The sequence below is a fragment of the Mobula hypostoma genome, chromosome 30, assembly GCF_963921235.1.
Source record: "Mobula hypostoma chromosome 30, sMobHyp1.1, whole genome shotgun sequence".
In the NCBI taxonomy this organism is placed as follows: domain Eukaryota; kingdom Metazoa; phylum Chordata; class Chondrichthyes; order Myliobatiformes; family Myliobatidae; genus Mobula; species Mobula hypostoma.
Genome location: NC_086126.1, coordinates 5,268,031 through 5,288,060, shown reverse-complemented (window position 1 = coordinate 5,288,060; position 20,030 = coordinate 5,268,031). Strand labels below are relative to the sequence as shown.

Sequence of the window (20,030 nt, the reverse complement as noted above, 5' to 3'; positions counted from 1 at the left end):
TGTCGTCGCAGAGCAATGTGTGATTAAGTGCCTTGCTCAAGGACACAACACGTTGCCTCGGCTGGGGCTCGAACTCACGACCTTCAGGTCACTAGTCCAATGCCTTAACCACTTGGCCAGTTTAAATACATGAATATAGTTAAATGACAATAAACCTGACTTGACTTGAATGTCACCTTATGGACACACAATCAGTAAATAACATATCTTATGTAATTATATTTATTGGCTTCTGTATCAGTCAGCTGACTGGTCATTTCGGGAACTCAGTTGTGATGTGGGGAGCAAAATCTTGGGTTAAATCGGAGGTGTGGGGGAGGGTGGTGTAGCTGGTTGGGCCGGAGAGGGTGTTCCACCCTGTATCTCTAAATGAAATAAAATCAGCCTCCAGCCTGATGGTATGAATATAGATTTCTCCTTCCCGGAAAAAAAATAATCCTCCCCCTCTGGCCTTTTACCTCTTCTGTCACCCTCCCCGGATCCCTTTCTCCTCTCCGATCAGATTCCTCCTTCTCCAGCCCTTTACCTCTCCCACCCACCTGGTTTCACCTATCCTCCTTCCCCTCCCTCCACCTTCTTATCCTGGCATCTCCCCCCCCCCTTCCTTTCTCAGCCCCGAGGAAGGGTCTCGGACTGAAACGTCGACTGCTTATTCATTTCTGTCAATGCTGCCCGACCTGCCACGTTCCTCCTGTGTGCGTTGCTCTGGATTTCTAGCATCTTGTGTTTAAAACCAGCCGCAGCCCATCCAGTCTCTCCTTAGAACCCAAGCCCTCCAGTCCCGGTAACATCCTTGCAAATCTCTACTGTTATCAAAGGCAGAGGCGTCCTGCTTGTCATCCGGTCTCCTCCAACTGGCCCGGGCTTGTGCGCAGTGCGATTTTGTTTCACAAAATATCTTCAGAATGTACATACCAGGAATTTCTTGTGCCACAGGACAGCGAATCTGTGGGATTCATTGCCCCAGACGGCTGTGAAGGCCAAGTCATGGGGTACACTTAAAAACGGAGTTTGACAGGTTCTTGACTAGTGAGGGCCTCAAGGGCTTCGGGGAGAATAGGGCTGAGAGGGAAAACAAATCAGCCATGGCAAGATGACCCAGTACCGCTCTTAAGGCCTTTGACTCCCAATCCCAATCTTTAACTGTGGGTGAGTGGACCAGTCGAAGATCACCTCCAGCAATCAGCAGAGGAGTGGTGTGGATCAGTGCTGCCCTAACCACCCAATTATTAATTTTTGTATTTCAATTCCAAGTTCTGTAGCACCGTAGCACTGCAGGGTTTAAAGTTTCAAGCAGGACTGGGGCAAATACAATAAAGATTTCTACTTATCTAACTCAGTAAATACTTTTAGACCTTAAAGACATTGGTGCTGAATTAGACCATTCACCGTGTGTCTGCTATTGGATCATGGCTGATTTATTATCCCTCTCAACCCCATTCTCCTGCCTTCTCCCCGTAACCTTTGACATCCTGACTAATCAAGAACCTATCAACCTCCACTTTAAATATATCCAATGACTTGGCCTCCACAGCCGTCTGTGATAATGAATTCCACAGATTCACCACCCTCCGGCCAAAGAAATTCTTCCTCATCTCTGTTGTAAATGGACTTCCCTCTATTCTGGGGCTGTGCCCTCTGATCCTAGACTCCCCCACGATATGAACAACATCATATCCAATCTCTCTACACCTTTTAATATTCGCTAAGTCTCAATGAAATTCCCCCTATGTTATTCTAAGCTCCAGAGAGTACTAGCCCAGATCATTTCCAGGATAATTCTTGTGAACCTCCTCTGGATCGTCTTGAATGCTAGCACAACCTTTCCTAGATATGGAGTCTAAACCTGCTCACAATACTTCAGCACAGCTAACTGAGGCACCGACGGATGTAGTCAACGTCTCTCTGGAGCAACCCATTGTCCTCCCGGTTTTCAAGACAGCAACCATCCAGTGCCAATGGAAGTGACAGAAACTGTCTAAGTGACCATCGTCCACTGGCATTAACATCCACCATCATGAACTGCTTTGAACGGCTGGTCACGGAGCACATAAAAGTCTATCTTCCGGCTACATTGTACCTTTTCGCTCGAATCGATCCACCGATGATGCTATAGCCTCTGCCCACCTCTCAGTCCTGTCCCAACTGGAAAATGTGGTCCCATATAAGACTGTTTATAGATTTCAGTTCAGTGTTTAACCACCATCATACCCCAGAAACGTGGGGACACTGTCCTCGCTGGGTCTCAACACCTCCCTCTGCAACTGGATCCTGGACTTCTTAGCAGAAAGGACAGTCAAGTTGTGTGGGCAGAAATGTCTCTCGTCCCATTTCACTGAGCACTGGCACTCCCCGAGGCTGTGACCTCAGCCCGCGGCCGCTCACACTGCTGACGCACGATCCAACTCAAACCGTGGCAAGTTTGCGGACGACACGACAGAGCTTGGCCTCGGCAACAACAATATGAGACGGAGTACAGAGAGGAAGTGAAGCAGCTGCTGGATTGGTGTGAGAAGAACAACCCAGGTCTGAACTTGGAGAAGACAAAGGAAATCATTGAGGACTTCAGGGAGGTGGATACACAGCTCCTCTGTAGAGAGAGTGCAATGCTGCACCAAGTTCCTTGGAGTTCACATCACGGATGACCTCACCTGGTCCCTTAATATCACCTCCCTGAACAAGAAGGCACAGCAACACTTCCACGTCCTGAGGATATTGAGCCAAATGAGGCTACCATCTTAATTTTACGGGAGCACCATTCAGGTGCCCTGACAAGTTACATCTCCATCTGGTGTGGGAGCAGACAGGCATCGGATCGGAAATCCCCACAGTGAAAATGATCAGCTGGGATCATAGGGGTCTCCCTACCATCCATCGAGGACATTTATCAGCGTGCAGGGCCCTTAGTATTATCAAGGATCCCACCCATCCATCCAGCATCCTCTTTGACTTTCTACCATCAGGCAGGAGACTCCGATGCGTAAAGACAAGAACGGTCAGGATGGGAAACAGTTTCTTCCCTCAGACCGTCAGGCTTCTGAACTCCCTGCCACGTCGCATTTGAAGCGATGTACTGTGGCTGGCAGTATTTAGTTTATGCACTTCAGATTGTTTATCTGTGCGTAACTCATTTGTAGATTTTATCCTTACTTGGCTAAGTTATTGTGTGTTTCGTTTGACGGTACACATGAATGTAGTTAAGTGACAATAAACTTGACTTGGAAAAAAAAATGTGGTCTGACCAACGACTTATTAAGCCACAGCATTACATCATTCTTTTTAATGTCCTAGTCCTCCTGAAATGAGTGCCAACGTTGCATTTGCCTTCCTCACTGCAGACTCAACCTACAGTGTAAACTTAAAGATTCTCTTCGCCCTCCCCAGTCCAGGGACGTACGGCACAAAAGCTGGCGGCAGCTTTTCTGCGCATTTACCGAAACGAGGGCAGCGTGGTAGTGTAGAAAATCAGGGTTCAGTTATCAGCGCTGCCTGCGAGGAGCTTGTATGTTCTCCTCTTGACTGCCCAACTTTTTTCCCACATTCCCAAAATATACTGTACACGGGTTAAGGTTAGAAAGTCGTGGGGTGGGTTGTTAGCACCCAGCAAAACCTATGGCTGCCTCCAGCACAATCCTCGCTGATTTAATTTGAGGCAAACACACATTCCACTGCGAGTCCTGATGTACGTGTGATAACTGAATGGAACTGAACATGCCTGGACATTTTTGATCTTGTGTTTTATATTCAGTATTCCTCACCTTTTTTTGCGCATGAGGGGCGAGATTGATATTTTTCTCTGAACGGGTTCCATGGTGTTTCTGTGTTTCGTGGCTGTCTGTGGAGAAGACGAGTGTCAGGGTTGTATACTGCATAAAAACTTTGATAATAAATGTATTTTGGATCTTTACTACATACATCTGAGTCTGACTTCAATGGTGCTGTTTTGAGTTAAGCAGAGGGATTAGTTCTAAAATCATGAGATTAGCTTTATTTGTGAGTTTGATTTACACGTGGTAAACCTGAACTTAAAGGGGCTGTATTTGGGTGTCGACGTCTCTACCAAAGGAGGTGTAAGGTGCTCCTTCCCTCTGCTAGCCTGCAGGTCACCCTTGGGCAAGGTGTAGCTCCTTTGATCAGGGTGACGCAAAGCCAGGGGAGCAGGTGGCGGATGGTCGTACGAGCAGCCGGTGCATATCGCAAGTCCTGGTTATGCAACCACTGACCCCAGGCTAGACAATCTCTGAAGAGTACTGATAATCACCAGAGGTATCACCCACCTTGTAAAGACACTGCTCAGAAGGCGGCAGTAGAAAACCACTTTTGTAGAAAAATTTTCCCAGCACAGTCATGGTCAAAAGACCACGATCTCCCAAGTCATACAACAGGACAACATTTAACATGAGGTAGTAAATTGGATTATTCACTGGGAGAAACCAGAGTGGTAGTAGATGGTTGCCTGTGACTAGCGGAGTGATGCAGGGATCAGTTGTTATTTGTCATTTAATCAATGATCTAGATGATAATGTGGTTAACTGGATCAGCAAATTTGAAGATGTCGCCAAGATTGGGGGTGTAGTGGACAGCGAGGAAGGCTATGAAGACTTGCAGAGGGATCTGCATCAGCTGAAAAAAGGCCGATGGAATTTAATGCGGTGGTGAACTTGTGCAATTTATCACCACAGGCAGTGGTGGAGGGAAAATCGTTGGGTGTATTCAAGGCAGAGCTCCACTGGACATGGCATCAGAGGTTACAGGGAGAAGGCCAGGGAACGTGGCTGAGGGGAGTGGGGAATAAAAACGATCAGCCATGATTAAATGACTTAATAGGCCTAATTCTGCTCCCATGTCTTATGGTCAGACAAGAGTACCCCATCTCCCCTCCCTACCCCATCTGTTATTATTTTTTTTCCTCCCTCTGTCGCTCTCACTATACTTCTTGTCCATTCTCTGGGCTTCCCCCCTTCCCCTTTCTTTCTCCCTGGGCCTCCCGTCCCATGATCCTCTCATATCCCTTTTGCCAATCAACTTTCCAGCTCTTGGTTCCTCCTGTCTTCTCCTATCATTTCGGATCTCCCCCTCCCCCTTTCAAATCTCTATCTCTTCTTTCAGTTAGTCCTGACGAAGGGTCTCGGCTCGAAACATTGACTGTAACCCTTCCTATAGATGCTGCCTGGCCTGCTGCGTTCCACCAGCATTTTGTGTGTGTTACTTAAGAGTGAGGCTTTGCACTTTGGTAGGATTAACCAAGGTAGGTCTTACACAGTGAACGGTAGGGCACTGAGGAGTGTGGTAGAACAGAGGGATCTGGGAATACAGGTCCATAATTCATTGAAAGTGACATCACAGGTAGATAGGGTTGTAAAGAAAGCATTTGGCACATTGGCCTTCATAAATCAATATATTGAGTACAGGAGATGGGATGTTATGTTGAAGTTGTATAAGATGTTGGTGAGGCCAAATTTGGCATATAGTGTACAGTTCTGGTCATCTATTGAAAAGAAAGATATAAACAAGGTTGAAAGAGTACAGAGAAAATTTACAAAGGTGTTGCTGCGTCTGGAGGACCTGAGTTACAAGGAAAGATTGACTTTATCAAATCTCTCCTCAATCTTCTATGTTCCAAGGGATAGAGGTTGGGTGGGACTACAACCAGAGGGGGTTAAGGGTGAAAGGTTAAGTTTAAGGGGAGCATGAGGGGAAACTTCTTCACTCAGGTGGTGAGAGTGTGGAACGAGTTACCAGCACAAGTGGTGGACGTGAGCTCAATTTCAGCGTTGAAGGGAAGTTTGGACAAGTACATGGATGGGAGGGGTGTGGTCCCAGGGCAGGTCCATCTTTAACTGAATACAGCACCATTAGATTCAAAGTCACATGTAGATTGGAACATACAGTGAAATGTCTCCTCTCCTATCAGATTCCTCTTCCTTCAACTCTTTAGCTTTCCTACCCATCTAACTTGTCATCCTTCCCCTCGCTCCACCTGTTTATTCGGGCATCCCCCCCACCCACTTCCTTTCCAGTCCTGATGATGGGTCTTGGTCCAAAATGTTGACTGTACTCTTATTCCACAGATGCTGCCCGACCCGCCGAGCTCCCCCAGCATTTTGTGCGTTGCAGTGAAAAAGCAGCGTTTGTGTCAACAACCAACGCAACCCAAGGTGGCCAGCTGGCAAGTGCACATTCTGGCACTAACGTAGCCCCTCCACCGCGTTCAGCAGAAAATAATGAAACGAGACAAAACATCAAAACACACACACACCTCTCTAACCCCAGCACAGGCTACCTCTGGCTTTCCAGTCCTTGGCCCCAGACTCTCAGACACTGGGCCTCCAAATCCCAACAAGGCTGACCCACGAGCCTCAAACTGCAGCGACCCAGGCCCCCCCATGACTCCTTCCAGCTTATAACCTTACCGCTCAGCATTCCCAAAGCAAGGCACGGTCGGTTGATGGGATGAGGGTACAAAGGCACGCTTGGAGGCCCATTCCCAAAGCCTAGCTATAAGGAGTTAAGTGCGTCTACTGGTTAATGCACAGAGCATACAATGCAAGAATCAGCTTGCTTGTCAGACAACAATATATATATATTTAAAAAATGATCCACTGGAGGAACTCAGCAGGTCAGGCAGCCATCTGCGGAGGCAGATAGAGGATCAACACTTCAGCCCGATGCCCAGAGATGTTCACTGTCCCTCTGCCTCCACAGATGCTGACTGACCCTCCGAGTTCCTCCTGCCTCCTTTATGGTCGGGTAATGGTTAGCACCTCGCTCCCCGACGCCAGCTGCGAGATCGGGGTGCAATTCCTGCCGCTGAGAGGAGTTTGTACGTTCTCCCGGTGACAGCGCGGGCTTCTTCCGGGTGTTCCCATGGCCCGAAGACGTACGGACCAGGGTTCGTGAGTTGTGCGCATGCCACGTTGGCGTCGGGAGCATGGTGGTCGCGTCCTGCGCCCTATTCCAAATAAAATAATTAAATGGACGCAGTGAAATCTGCCGTTCGACCTGAGGTGACTTTGGAGTGATGGGGAGGGGGGCTTGGAACGAGCTGTGTGCCCACTCACTACTGGGTTGTGAGCCTGTATTTGCGGTACGGTGTTCAATTCTGGTCGCCTCACTATAGGAAGGATGCTGCAGCTTCAGAGAGGGCGCAGAGGAGATTCACCAGGATGCTGCCTGGATTAGAGAGCGTGTCTTCAGAGGAGATGTTGAGCGAGCTGGGGCTTTTCTCTTTTAGAGAGGTGACTTGATAGAGATGTACAAGATAACAAGAGGCATAGAGTGAGTAAACAGGGCAGTCAGAGACACTTTCCGAGGGCGGATATGGCTAATATGGGGGGGGGGGGCATAATTTGTAGGTGATTGGAGGAAATTATTGGGAAGGGTCATCAGAAGTGGTTCATTCCCTGCCCCCCCCAAGGGTGGGGGTATTACAGATAGGTTGGGGAAACCCTGCTCTTTTTTATGCCATGAATTTATGCTATGCTTACACAAGTCCTCGACTCGTCTATCATTCAGGTGCCTATGTGGGCACGTGGCCAAGTGGCCAAGTGGTTAAGGCATTTGACTAGTGATCTGAAGGTCGCTAGTTCGAGCCCCAGCCGAGGCAGCGTGTTGTGTCCTTAAGCACACTTTGCTCTGCGACGACACTGGTGCCAAGCTGTATGGGTCCTAATGCCCTTCCCTTGGACAACATCGGTGTCGTGGAGAGGAGAGACTTGCATCATGGTCTTCCACACAACCTTGCCCAGGCCTGCGCCCTGGAGAGTGAAGACTTTCCAGGCGCAGATCCATGGTCTCGCAAGGCTAACGGATGCCTTTAATCTAATCTTTATGCCATGTAGCCTTACCATTAATCGAAGAGTCTGCAGTATTAGGAGGATTTAAGAAACTCTTAAATAGTCCTCTATTTGTCTATCATTCAGGTGCCTATGTAGGAGAGAATGGTTAGATTGGTCTTAGACTGGTTGAGAGATTGGCACAACATCGTAGATCGAAAGGCCTGTACTGTTCCTTCACATTCTATGTCCTCACTATTCCAAGGGCTCACACAGAAAGGTTCTGAACATTCACAAAGAATCCTGTTCTTCGCCAGTTAACGAAACCAGACTTCTCATTCCCCAGAGGCAGTCTTTCCACACAGCAACACTGACGATCGCCATGCACCGTCACCCGCGATCACTCCCACCAGAACGACAGACCCCTGGCCAGCTGGCAAGACGCTCCGAAACACGTGGGAGAATCAACGCACGCAAATGAAATTCAGCCACGTTTTATTTAGAAATCAGAGGGTTAAACTGATTGGGAGCTGGGTGAAGAATTGCCCAAGATGAAGAATTTAAACATTTACCCATTAGGACAAAACAAAAATTTTGCGTGGAAGCAGCCAAGCTGAACTCTTGCTGCCTTTTATACAACAGCCCGAGCTTTACCTCAAGTACGACTGACTCCAACAACAGAGATAACTAGGCACTCCAAACGGCCACACCTGCAAGGAGCAAGGTCTCTTGACAAGGGCGGCGGGCGTTTTGGTCCCCGATCTGTTGTTTTTTTAAAAAAAAAGCGTAAGGGATTGATGGGACCAAAGACGAAGAACACATTGGCACTTCAAACACTCCCTGGGCAAGGACAGCACAAGTCAGACAGGGGAAAACTTGCTCTACACCAGTGTGCCAGACAAACCTGCGGCAGGGTTAGGACAGAGGACGGGCAAGAACGTTGACCTGCAAAGTGCGGGGGGAGGGGGGGGTCCAGGCTCACGACGGGCAGTTAAGTGACCATTTTCTCTCCTGTATCGTGGCATTCTTGCATCAGGTATAGATGCATTTATAAATAACAAGTATAGGCAGAGCAGCGGAAGGGAATTAATATTTCAGGTCGAAGACCTTCAAGTGCTAGTGAACCACTTTCCCCCACAGATGCTGCCTGTCCCGCTGAGTATAACCAGTGGTTTGTTTGTATTTAACTAGCCCTGGAGAGCTGGTGATTGCAAGGCGTCTTCTTGCAATTGGGTTTTAAGATCGCAAGCAGACCTCTGAGGGTCATCTTCAGGGGGTAGAATCAAATTGAGGGGGGGGCCCGAAATTCATAGAGGGAAGTGTCAAGTCAGGCAGGGGGATCAGTCAGTACTGCACGGAGTCAACACTGGGAGAGCTCAGAGTCAACTGTAGTTGGGGGGGTGGGTGAAGGTTACAACAGAGGAGGGGATCTATCTGCAGTGAGAGGTCGAGTGGTTGCGAACTTCCGACAGGCTTCCCCGTCCACCCTGTACAGATCCTCCGGGGCTGGGCAGGAGTGAGAACGTGTGCACCCTTAATCGGTGGGAGAACGGTCAGAACTCTTGCTGTCCGCTGAGCCTGTCGCCAAATTGTGGGGTGCTTAAGACTCGAGACAAAATTGTTTTTTTAAAAATGGGGGGGGGGGGGAACTGACAGCAAGCAGGAGTGCTGACATTCCACCGCCCCAGCCCCAAAAACAATGGGAACATGATGTTGAACAGAGCGGGGGACCGCACCTCAACATACACACACACACACACACACACACACACACACACACACACACACACACACACACACACACACACACACACGTGGAAACAATTAACTACTGTTCTTCTCGCAACGTGCTCAGGCAATTTCTCAGGAGCAGCAGGTTGGCCTGGAAGGGGAAAAGGAAAAATAAATGATTAACATCGCCACGTTTTCAAACGCCTTGCAACTTGCTGCACAGCTGAAGCCTGCTTCTCTTCGCAAAAATATTTGGAGACCGAGAACTTAACCAGGGGAGATTCGTGCCGTCAGGTTGGAGGCGACCCAGAGGAAATACGAGGTGCCGCTCCCCCAACTGAGGGGGCCCTCATCGTGGCAGTACAGGAGGCTGTGGACCTCCAGTGGTTTGCGTGTGTTACAAATATTTAACCTTAATATTTAAAAAAAAAGGGAGAGAATTTCAGAGCTCAGGGCTAGAATGGGAGGGTCACCCATGCCAAACAGGTCAAAGGGTAGAGGTCAGACTACGAGTGGTCCGCCAGGTTCAGGGTTCAGCTGAAACAACCCTGACTGGTCAAACAGAACTCTATGGAAACAGTAACGACGAATCCTTCTCCATCCGAGTGTGACGGTATTCCCGAGTCTCCACCCGGGACTCGCGTGACTGACAGTGGGGAAAGCCGAGAGGAAGCTCCTGACACGATGAAGGAAGCCACGGACACAGCCAGAGATGGAGGACCTTCACTGTTACCCCCCAACGCCAGCGGGGTAACGGGGTGTAAGAAAGTAAAGGCATTTAAAACAAAGGTGAGAATATTTAAAAACACTAAGGGAACATTTAAAAAATTACTTAATTGAGGATCAGAGCACGATAGTAAACTTAAATAAACAGCTGTAACAAGGGATTCTGCAGATGTTGGAAATCCCAGAGCAACACACACAAAATGCTGGAGGAACTCAGCACACTTACGGGGAAGAATTAACAGTCAATGTTTTGGGTCGGGACTGAGAAGGACGAGGGAAAGCTGCCAGAATAAAAAGATGGGGGTGAGGGAAAAAGAGGATGGGTGGAAGGTGAAAGGTGAGGACAGGTGGGTAGGATAGGTCAAGGGCTGGTGAGGAAAGAATATGATAGGGGAGTGGACCATGGGAGAAAGGGAAGGAGGGGGCCCGGGAGAAGTTATAGGCAGGTGAGAAGAAGCAAAAGGTCAGAGTGGGGAATGGGCACAGAAACTCGTTCACCCGAAGGAGAAATTGATATTCACGCCATCAGGTTGGAGGCTGCCCAGACAAAATACAAGGTGTCGCTCCTCCACCCTGCAGGCGTCAGCTTGGCACAAGAGGCCATGGATGGACGCATGGGAATGGGAACGAAAATTTAAACGTTTGGCCACCAGGAAGTCCTGCTTGTGGTGCAAGTTGTGGAAACGCTCAGAGGTGGGGTGGGGAGGGGGAGGGAAGGAGTACAAGCTGACAGGTGATAGATGGGACCAGATGAGTTGGGGGGGTGGTGGGTGGAAGGGAAGAGTTGAAGCCGTTAAGGGCTGAAGAAGGGAGTCGGAGCAAAATGTCGACTGCTTATTTCCGTCTCTAGATGCTGCCCGACCTGCTGAGTTCTAGACAGCAAGCAGCGAGTTTTCCAAATGAAGAACTTTTTTTTTTTTTTGCGCAAGACCACAAGAAGAGATCTACCAAAAAATTGGATCTGTGTGTCACCAGCAAGGCAAGGAGTTACTGTCCTGCCGACTGCCCCTTGAGAAGAGAGGCAGAGGCAAGATCGAAGTTCAATTCTCTGCAAGGAGTCCGCACGTTCTCCCCGTGACCACGTAGGATTCCTCCGGATGCTCCGGTTTCCCCCAAGAGTCCAAAGACAGACATATGGGTTAGGGTTAGGGAGTTCTGGGCATGCCATGTTGGCGCCGGAAGCGTGGTGACCCTTGCGGGCTGCCCCCAGCACATCCTTGGGCTGTGATACTTGTTGACGCAAATGACGCACTTCACTGTGTGAAAGAAATAAAGCTGATTTATGTCTTTAATCAGGTAGATGGATAGGAAGGGTCTAGAGCAGCAGTTCCCAACCTTTTTTCTAAAGTGCAATGAACTGATACCGTTAAGCAAGGGGGTCAGTGGACTCCAGGTTGGGAACCCCTGATTCAGAGATAAACCAAATGGGAGTAGCTTAACTGGGATTCTGGGCTGGCAGAGACGAGTTGGGCCAAAGGGCCTGAGTCCATTCTGTGACTGAAGTTTCTCGACAGAGGGACGTGATCACATATTGCGATTGATGGTCAATCTCGATCCTAACGAATAGTCTGGGGGGAGGGGGGTAGCAGACTCAAAGGGCCGAATGGTCACTTGTTTTCCCTCTGCAGATGTTAATTGCGAAGGTAGTCCGACTTAAAGATTTTAAAGACTCGACTTACTTGTCACAGGTTCATTGAAACATACCCCTCCATTCCATCCACCGCAAAAGGTGGGGTTTCCCAGCTGCCTCCCGTTTCAATTTGACTTTCTGACGTGGCCTCCTCTACTGTCAAGAGGAGGCTACATTCAGGTTGGAGGAACAACACCTCGTACTCCATCTGGGTTAGCCTCCAACCTGATGGCACGAACGTCGATTTCTCCCCCTTCTTGCTTTTTCTATTCTCCATTCTGGTTCCCCTCTCCTTCCCTTCCGCCCATGGCCCACTCTCCTCTCCAGTCAGATTCCTTCTTCTCCAGTCCTTTACCTCTTCCACCCAGCTTCCTACTTCATTCCCCTCTCCCACCCAGCTGGCAGCTTGTCCCCCTCCCCCTCAACTTACCCTGGCTTCTTCCCCCTCCCTCTCCAGTCCTGACGAAGGGTCTCCGCCCAGAATCCCAACAGTTTATTCCCCTCCATAGATGCTGCCCGACCTGCTCTTCCTCCAGCATTTTGTCTGTATTGCCGGATTTCCAGCGTCTGCAGAAATGTGTTACCTGCGTCAACAACCAACACAGTCAGAGGATGGGACTGAGGGCAGCCTGCAAGTGTCGCCACGTTCCCAGCGCTAATATGGCACGCCCACAACTCGCTAACTCCAACCCTAACCCGTGCGCCTTTGGAACGTGGGAGGAAACCAGAGCACGGGGTTGGATTTGCCCTTGAGCACCTGCTGGAGGGACAGTGCTACCCCTGGATGGCCAATACCCACCTTGGCGTGTTTCAGCTGCAGTTCGGTCATCTCGATCATGTTTTTTCGGAAGGCGGAGACTCTGCGAACTTTGAAGTCTGTGAGTTCTGCGGAGGAAGGAGGAGGAGGTGAGACTGGCGGAGACAGAGGGAAGGAAAATTTCACACACACACTCTCTCTCTCTGACCGTCACTTGGGACTTGACACACACACTCTCTCTCTGACCGTCACTAGGAACTTGACACACACACACACCCCCTCACTGGGGCACAGATCTCACACACACACACAACTCTGACCCTCAGTGGGGGACTGGTTACACCTCCCCACCCCAACAGGGACAGGACATATACCCCCTCCCAAGGTTCTACCCTCACCCATACACTGGGGGGGGGGATTTAACCCACCACCCCTGCACCCTCCCCCCATGTCATTAGGGTGTGGGGGGACACTGAAGCACCCAGGGGATACCCGGACGGTCACTGGGAACACGACAGCACAGTGCAGGCCCTTCGGCCCACAATGTTGTGCTGACCCTTTAACCTCCTCCAGGATCGATCTGACCCTTCCCTCCCACGTATCGCTCTATTTTTCCTATCATCCATGTACCCAAGAGTCTCTGAAACGTTCCTAATGTATCTGCCTACACCACCACTCCTGGTAGTGCATTTCAGACACCCACCGCTCTTTGTGTAAATAAAATACCCCAGACATCTCTCCTACACTTTCCTCCAATCATCTTAAAATCGCGCTCCCTGGTATAGCCACGTCTGTCTCTGGCTGCCCACTCGACCCGTGCCTGAATCTACGGTGAAGAACGTGCAAACGCCACACAGACAGCACAAGAGGTTGGGATGGAACTTGGATCTGTGAGCAGTGGCTGTACCTGGAGTTAACAAGTTTCCATTTTCCTCCCACATCCCACAGACACGAGTTACAACGGCCGCTGTAGCTTAGTTAAGTGGCAGGGAAGAATTGAAGGGGAGAATAACCATATAACAATTACAGCACGGAAACAGGCCATCTCGGCCCTTCTAGTCCGTGCCGAACTCTTACCCTATCCTAGTCCCACCGACCTGCACTCAGCCCATCACCCTCCATTCCTTTCCTGTCCATATATCCATCCAATTTAACTTTAAACGACAACATCGAACCTGCCTCAACCACTTCTGCTGGAAGCTCGTTCCACACAGCTACCACTCTCTGAGTAAAGAAGTTCCCCTTCGTGTTACCCCTCAACTTTTGCCCTTTAACTCTCATGTCCTCTCGTTTGAATCTCCCCCACTCTCAATGGAAAGAGCCTATCCATGTCAGCTCTATCTATCCCCCTCATAATTTTAAATACCTCTACCAAGTCCCCCTCAACCTTCTACGCTCCAACGAATAAAGACCCAACTTGTTCAACCTTTCTCTGTAACTTAAGTGATGAAACATTCTAGTAATTCTTCTCTGTACTCTCTCTATTTTGTTGACATCTGTCCTATAATTCGGTGACCAAAACTGTACACAATACTCCAAATCTGGCCTTACCAACGCCTTGTACAATTTTAACATTACATCCCAACTCCTATACTCAATGCTCCGATTTATAAAGGCCAGCATACCAAAAGCTTTCTTCACCACCCTATCCCTCTGTTCTACTGCATTCTTCAATGCCCTACCATTTACCATGTATGTCCTATTTTGATTAGTCCTACCAAAATGTAGCACCTCACATTTTTCAGCATTAAACTCCATCTGCCATCTTTCAGCCCACTCTTCTAACTGGCCTAAATCTCTCTGCGGGCCTTGAAAACCTACTTCATTATCCACAACTCCACCTATCTTAGTATCATCTGCATACTTACTCATCCAATTTACCACCCCATCAATAAAAGATGGAAGAGCGAGAGAGCGAATGTGACTACTGGCATCGGTGCAAACCACTGCTCTGTGCTCGAAGGCCAGTGATATGGACGGAATAAAGGACACCCGTTGTTGTTCCAACAGGAGGGCTGGTCAGTCTGTGTGCTCGGAGTTTGAACCACAGGGTCCTGTCATCGGCTGGTCCAGGGATCGATACTGAAGGTCAATTAGAAGTTGGGAAGTTGTAGCCTGATGGCTGAAAGCTGGAGGCCACTGGGATAAAACCTTCCGACTTCCAATCGACCTTCGCTATTGAATCGGTTCCAATCAGTACTTCCTGCTGAAGACTGGAAACCCGGAAGTCTAACCTGGAGTTGGAGGGCTGTCTGTGTGGGGGTGGGAGAGAGGGAAGGGCGTTGTTTTGTTTCTTCTTGTTCTGTTCAGCATGGTGGGCGTGCTATGCTGGCGCCAGAACATGCGGCGACATTTGCCGGCTGCCCACAGCACATCCTTGGGTGTGTTGGTTGTAAACGCAAACGGCGCATTTCACTGTGTTTCGATAAACAAGTCCAAATCTAACCGAATCTGAATCTTAACACTTCCCTCCACGTAAGACAAGGCACATGGTTGAGAGAGCAAGGAGCATCACGTGCGAGGGAAGGGCTAGACTGGTTTTAGAGCAGGTGAAAAGTTTGGCATAACACCGTGGGACTGCAGGTGCCAGGGAATATTCTGGACTTGGGCTGTATCGCAAAGTATTAATTCAGGAACTAATTTCATCAACCAAACTTTAAACCTGAATGTGGACTGCAGATTAAATTTAAAGTGCAGCTCTGAACAATAGGCTCCAATTACAAAAACGAGACAATGCCGATTTAACATTCACTTTGGGTGTCCGGAGTGTGGGTGCAAAAGAGGTGCATGTAATTCAAAGGAAGCATTGTAGATGCATTGTAAATATGGAATTTTCCCTCAGTATACAAAACATCATGCAATATCGGGTTAAATCGGCCTCTTCCTTCAAAGAGTGTCTCATTTTTGTCAAACAAAAGACTACTTCATATCGAACAGCTACATCTTTCTGGTGACTTAGCTTACCTGGAGAAGGTAGGGATGGCAATCCTCCAAGTCTCATAAACGGTGGACAAACCCAAGCAGTCTTTCAGTCACACACAAGTTTCTCTCTCACACACAATATTGAAAGGACTAGACAGAGTGGACGTTGAGAGATTATTTCCCATAGTGGAAGAGTCTGGGACTGGAATAGAAGATGTCACTTTAGAACGGACACAGGGAGGAATTTCTTTAACCAGAGGGTGGCGAATCTGTGGAATGCATTGCCACAGACAGCTATGGAGGCCAATTCATTGGGTATATTTAAAGTAAAGGTTGATAGGTTCTTGATTAGTCAGAGCATCAAGAGTTATGGGGAGAAGGTGAGAGAATGGGATGGAGGGGGATAATAAATCAGCCGAGATGGAATGGTAGGGCAGACTTGATGGGTCAGGTTCTGCTCCCATGTCTTGTCATCCTACCTTGTTTGGCTGACTCAGAGAGCTTCTCGAACCTCTGACAGGAGAGCTGCTGGCTGGCTTCGGCCTGCTTCACGTCCTTGTTTTTCATGCGGGCCCGGTCCAGGGCTTTGTTAGCGTTCTCGTAATCGGATAGGGAGCGCGCTCGCCGGTACAGGAGGTCCTAAAGAGGAACGACAGGGCAGCTGAACTCACATGGCACCTTCAACCTGGCGAAAGAGACGCTTCACCCAGAGGTTAACACAGAAAACAAGTTATACACGCTAAATACTTGAACTTGGCAGGTCAGGCAGCATCTGTGGAGAGGAATAAACAGTCTGAGACCCTTCCAAGGGTGGTATTTGAATCCACACAGCCAGAATATCTACTCTTTATTCCTCCCCATAGATGCTGCCTGACCTGCCGAGTTCCTCCAGTATTGATTGTGTGTGTGTTGCTCTGGATTTCCAGCATCTTTCAGAAAAATATATACTCCCAGGCAGGAGGACGCTCTAGGCCAGAGGTCACAAGATTGTAGTATTCAGAAGAGCCCTTGAATTGACAAGGCGCAGAAAAGAATAAAAATCTATTAAAGATTAGCTTTATTAGTGATGTACATTGGAACACACTGTGAAATGAGTCGCTTGTGTCAACAACCAACACAGTCCGAGGATGTGCTGGGGGCAGCCCACAAGGGTTGCCATGCTTCCTGTCCCAACACAGCGCACTAACCCCAACCCGTATGTCTTTGGAATGTGGGAGGAAACCGGAGCACCTGGAGGAAACCCACGCATTTACAGGGAGAGTGTACAGACAGCAGCGGGAATTGACCCCAGGTCGCAGCTGTTGTGCTAACTGCTAGGCTACAGTGATGCCCTGACCCACAACCCCCTTCAGTTTCCCTTAGAGTTCTGTCAAAGGGCCAACTTGAAATATTGTGTCTGCCCTGCTGAGTATTTTTGGGCACTCGTTTTTTTTCTATTTTAGATACTTGCTTGTTCGTATTTTCTGTGTTCTGACAAATGTAGGAGTGAACTTAGTTTACTTTCGGTATCAGCTTATCTGTCTGTGCTGCCACCTTGAGGAGTTTGTGGACTTGTACAGAGATCCTTCTCTTCCCCGATACTTCAAGGCCCTACCAGCCTTCATGTCGGACTAGAATATAAAAGCAAGGATGTGCTGAAATTAGAGAGGGTTCAAAGGAGGTTCACAAAAATTATTTCAGGATCGGATGGCTTGTCATACGAAAAGCATTTGATGGCTCAGGGCCTGTATTCACTAGAATGAAGAGCCACCTCATTGAAACCCATCGAATGGTGAAAAGTCTTGATAGAGTGGATATGGACAGGATGCTTCCTCTGGTGGGAAGAGGCCCAGACCAGCGGACTTAGCCTCTGAATATAGGGGTGTCCTTTTAGAACAGAGATGAGGAGGAATTTCTTTAGCCAGAGAATGGTGAATCTGTGGAATTTCGTTGCCACAGGCAGCTGTGGAGGCTGTCTTTATGTATATGCAAGGCAGAGGTTGCTAGATTCTTGATTAGTCAGGGCATGAAGGGATACGGTGGGGGGAGAAGCTAGATTGGGGCTGAGGGGGAAATTAAATCAGCCATGTTGAAATGGGGTAGCAGACTCGATGGGCCAAATGGCCTAATTCTGCTCCTATATCTTATGTTCATCCTACCCTTACTAGTCCCCGACAAAGTTCACCAAGTTCAGTTTACTGTCTTTCAGCCGTCGGGAGCGTGAGCCAGAGGGATAACTTCACTCAACACTGAACTGTTCCCACAACCTATGGGCTCACGTTCAATGACTCTTCATCCCACGTTCTCGACGTTTATTGCTTGGGTAGCACGGCAGCACAGTGGCTTACAGTACCAGCTGTCCCCCGTGATTACGCTGGCGTTCAATTCCCGCCACTGCCTGTACCTTCTCCCTGGGGCCGCGTGGGTCTCCTCTGGGTGCTCTGGTTTCCTCCCACAGTCCAAAGGCGTATCGGTTGGCAAGTTAATTGGTCATTGTAAATTGCCCCGGGGCTAAATAAATAGATAAACTTTTTTTTTTAAGCATGTATAATAGTACAGCACAGTACAGGCCCTTCGGCCCAATGTTAAACCCTGCCTCCCATATAACCCCCCATCTTAAATTCCTCCATATACCTGTCCAGTAGTCTCTTAAATTTCACTAGTGTATCTGCCTCCACCACTGACTCAGGCAGTGCATTTCACGCGCAAACAACTCTGAGTAAGAAACTTTCCCCTAATATCCCCCTTGAATCTTTTGTATTTTCATAGTATTTTGTACGTACACACACACACACACCCCAGTCCACCCCCTTGGGTGTGGTCTTGCATTGATTCCGAGGTGTTTCTTGGATTTACTGTGTATGCCCACAAGAAAACAAAATCTCAGGGTTGACATATATGGACTTTGATAAATAAGTTTACTTTGAACTTTTTTTTCCCTTGAACTGTACACGTATACCACCAAACGAAACAAATGTTCCTCCGGACCAAGGTACACAACAAAGTATATATAACAAACCCACACATAAAACACAAAGTAATATTGCTACAAATAAATTAATCATAAGGTGCATTTATGACTTATCAGGACTAAGTCACCTCCCATGGGCCCTACTCATCTTGCCAACTGATGAATATTACCCTAGACCCTAGTACAATGTTAAATACCCTAGTACTTCAGTTACACGTACAAAACGCTGGAGGAACTCAGCAGGCCAGGCAACATCTCTCGATAGGAATAAGTGTTGCAGGACGAGACCCTTCATCAGAACTGGAAAGGAGGGGGAAAGAAGCCAGAGTAAGGTGGTAGGGGGTGTGGGAGGGGAAGGGTAGGAGTACAAGCTGACAGGTGAATCCAGGTGAGGGGGGGGAGGGCTGTTGAAATAAGAATCGGGTTGGGGGGGGAAGGGTAGGAGTACAAGCTGACAGGTGAATCCAGGTGAGGGGGGAGGGCTGTTGAAATAAGAATCGGGGTGGGGGGGAAGGGTAGGAGTACAAGCTGACAGGTGAATCCAGGTGAGGGGGGAGGGCTGTTGAAATAAGAATCGGGGTGGGGGGAAGGGTAGGAGTACAAGCTGACAGGTGAATCCAGGTGAGGGGGGAGGGCTGTTGAAATACGAATCGGGGGGGAGAAGGGTAGGAGTACGAGCTGACAGTTGAATCCAGGTGAGGGGGGAGGGCTGTTGAAATAAGAATCGGGGTGGGGGGGAAGGGTAGGAGTACAAGCTGACAGGTGAATCCAGGTGAGGGGGGAGGGTTGTTGAAATAAGAATGGGGGGGGAGAAGGGTAGGAGTATGAGCTGACAGGTGAATCCAGGTGAGGGGGGAGGGCTGTTGAAATAAGAATCAGGGTGGGGGGGGAAGGGTAGGAGTACGAGCTGACAGGTGAATCCAGGTGAGGGGGGAGGGCTGTTGAAATAAGAATGGGGGGTGGAGAAGGGTAGGAGCACAAGCTGACAGGTGAATCCAGGTGAGGGGGGAGGACTGTTGAAATAAGAATCGGGGTGGGGGGGTGATAGGTGGAAAAGGTAAAAGACTGAAGAAAGAATCTGGTAGAAGGAGAGGAGTGCAGACTGTGGGAGTAAAGGAAGAAGGGGAACCGGAAGGAGGTGATGGGCCAGGTGAGGAGGAGATGGGGCGAGAGGGGAACCAGGATGGGGAATGGAAGGCGGCGCAGAGAAATTACCAGGAGTTAAAGAAACCGAGGCTGATGACAGGAGTTCAGGACGGACTACGAGGTACTGCTCCCCCAGCCTGAGAGGCAGAAACTAGAATTTGAGGACAGTGTTATCCTGTAGCCTGGGCGGCAGCACGGCCTGGTACGGAAACACCAACGGCAAGGAATGGAAAAGGGCGACAGAGGGTGGTGAACAGGCAAAGCCCTCCCCACCTGTGAGCGCATTTATATGGAACGCTGCCACAGGAGAGTGGTATCCATCCTCAAGGGACACCCCTCCCATGATCCATTCTCCCTTCTTGCTACCACCACTGGGCAGCAGGGATAGGAGCC

At 49.0% G+C, this 20,030-nt stretch overlaps 1 protein-coding gene across 3 annotated transcripts in view; it reads right to left on the bottom strand.

The window, feature by feature from the left end:
- Positions 1 to 8,178: 8,178 nt before the first annotated feature.
- The window catches only part of LOC134339761 (sorting nexin-32-like), a 59,278-nt gene continuing 47,426 nt past the window's right edge, over positions 8,179 to 20,030 (bottom strand). Inside the window, exons 11-13 of one of the 3 annotated variants that reach the window (XM_063036526.1) lie at positions 16,021 to 16,180; positions 12,662 to 12,747; positions 8,179 to 9,657 (exon numbers count right to left, since the gene is read on the bottom strand). In XM_063036526.1, coding sequence (XP_062892596.1) covers positions 9,604 to 9,657; positions 12,662 to 12,747; positions 16,021 to 16,180 — 300 coding nt within the window. In that variant the 3' untranslated portion in view covers positions 8,179 to 9,603. The remainder of the gene's footprint in view (positions 9,658 to 12,661; positions 12,748 to 16,020; positions 16,181 to 20,030) is intronic. The other 2 variants (XM_063036528.1, XM_063036527.1) reach the window with 2 other exon arrangements.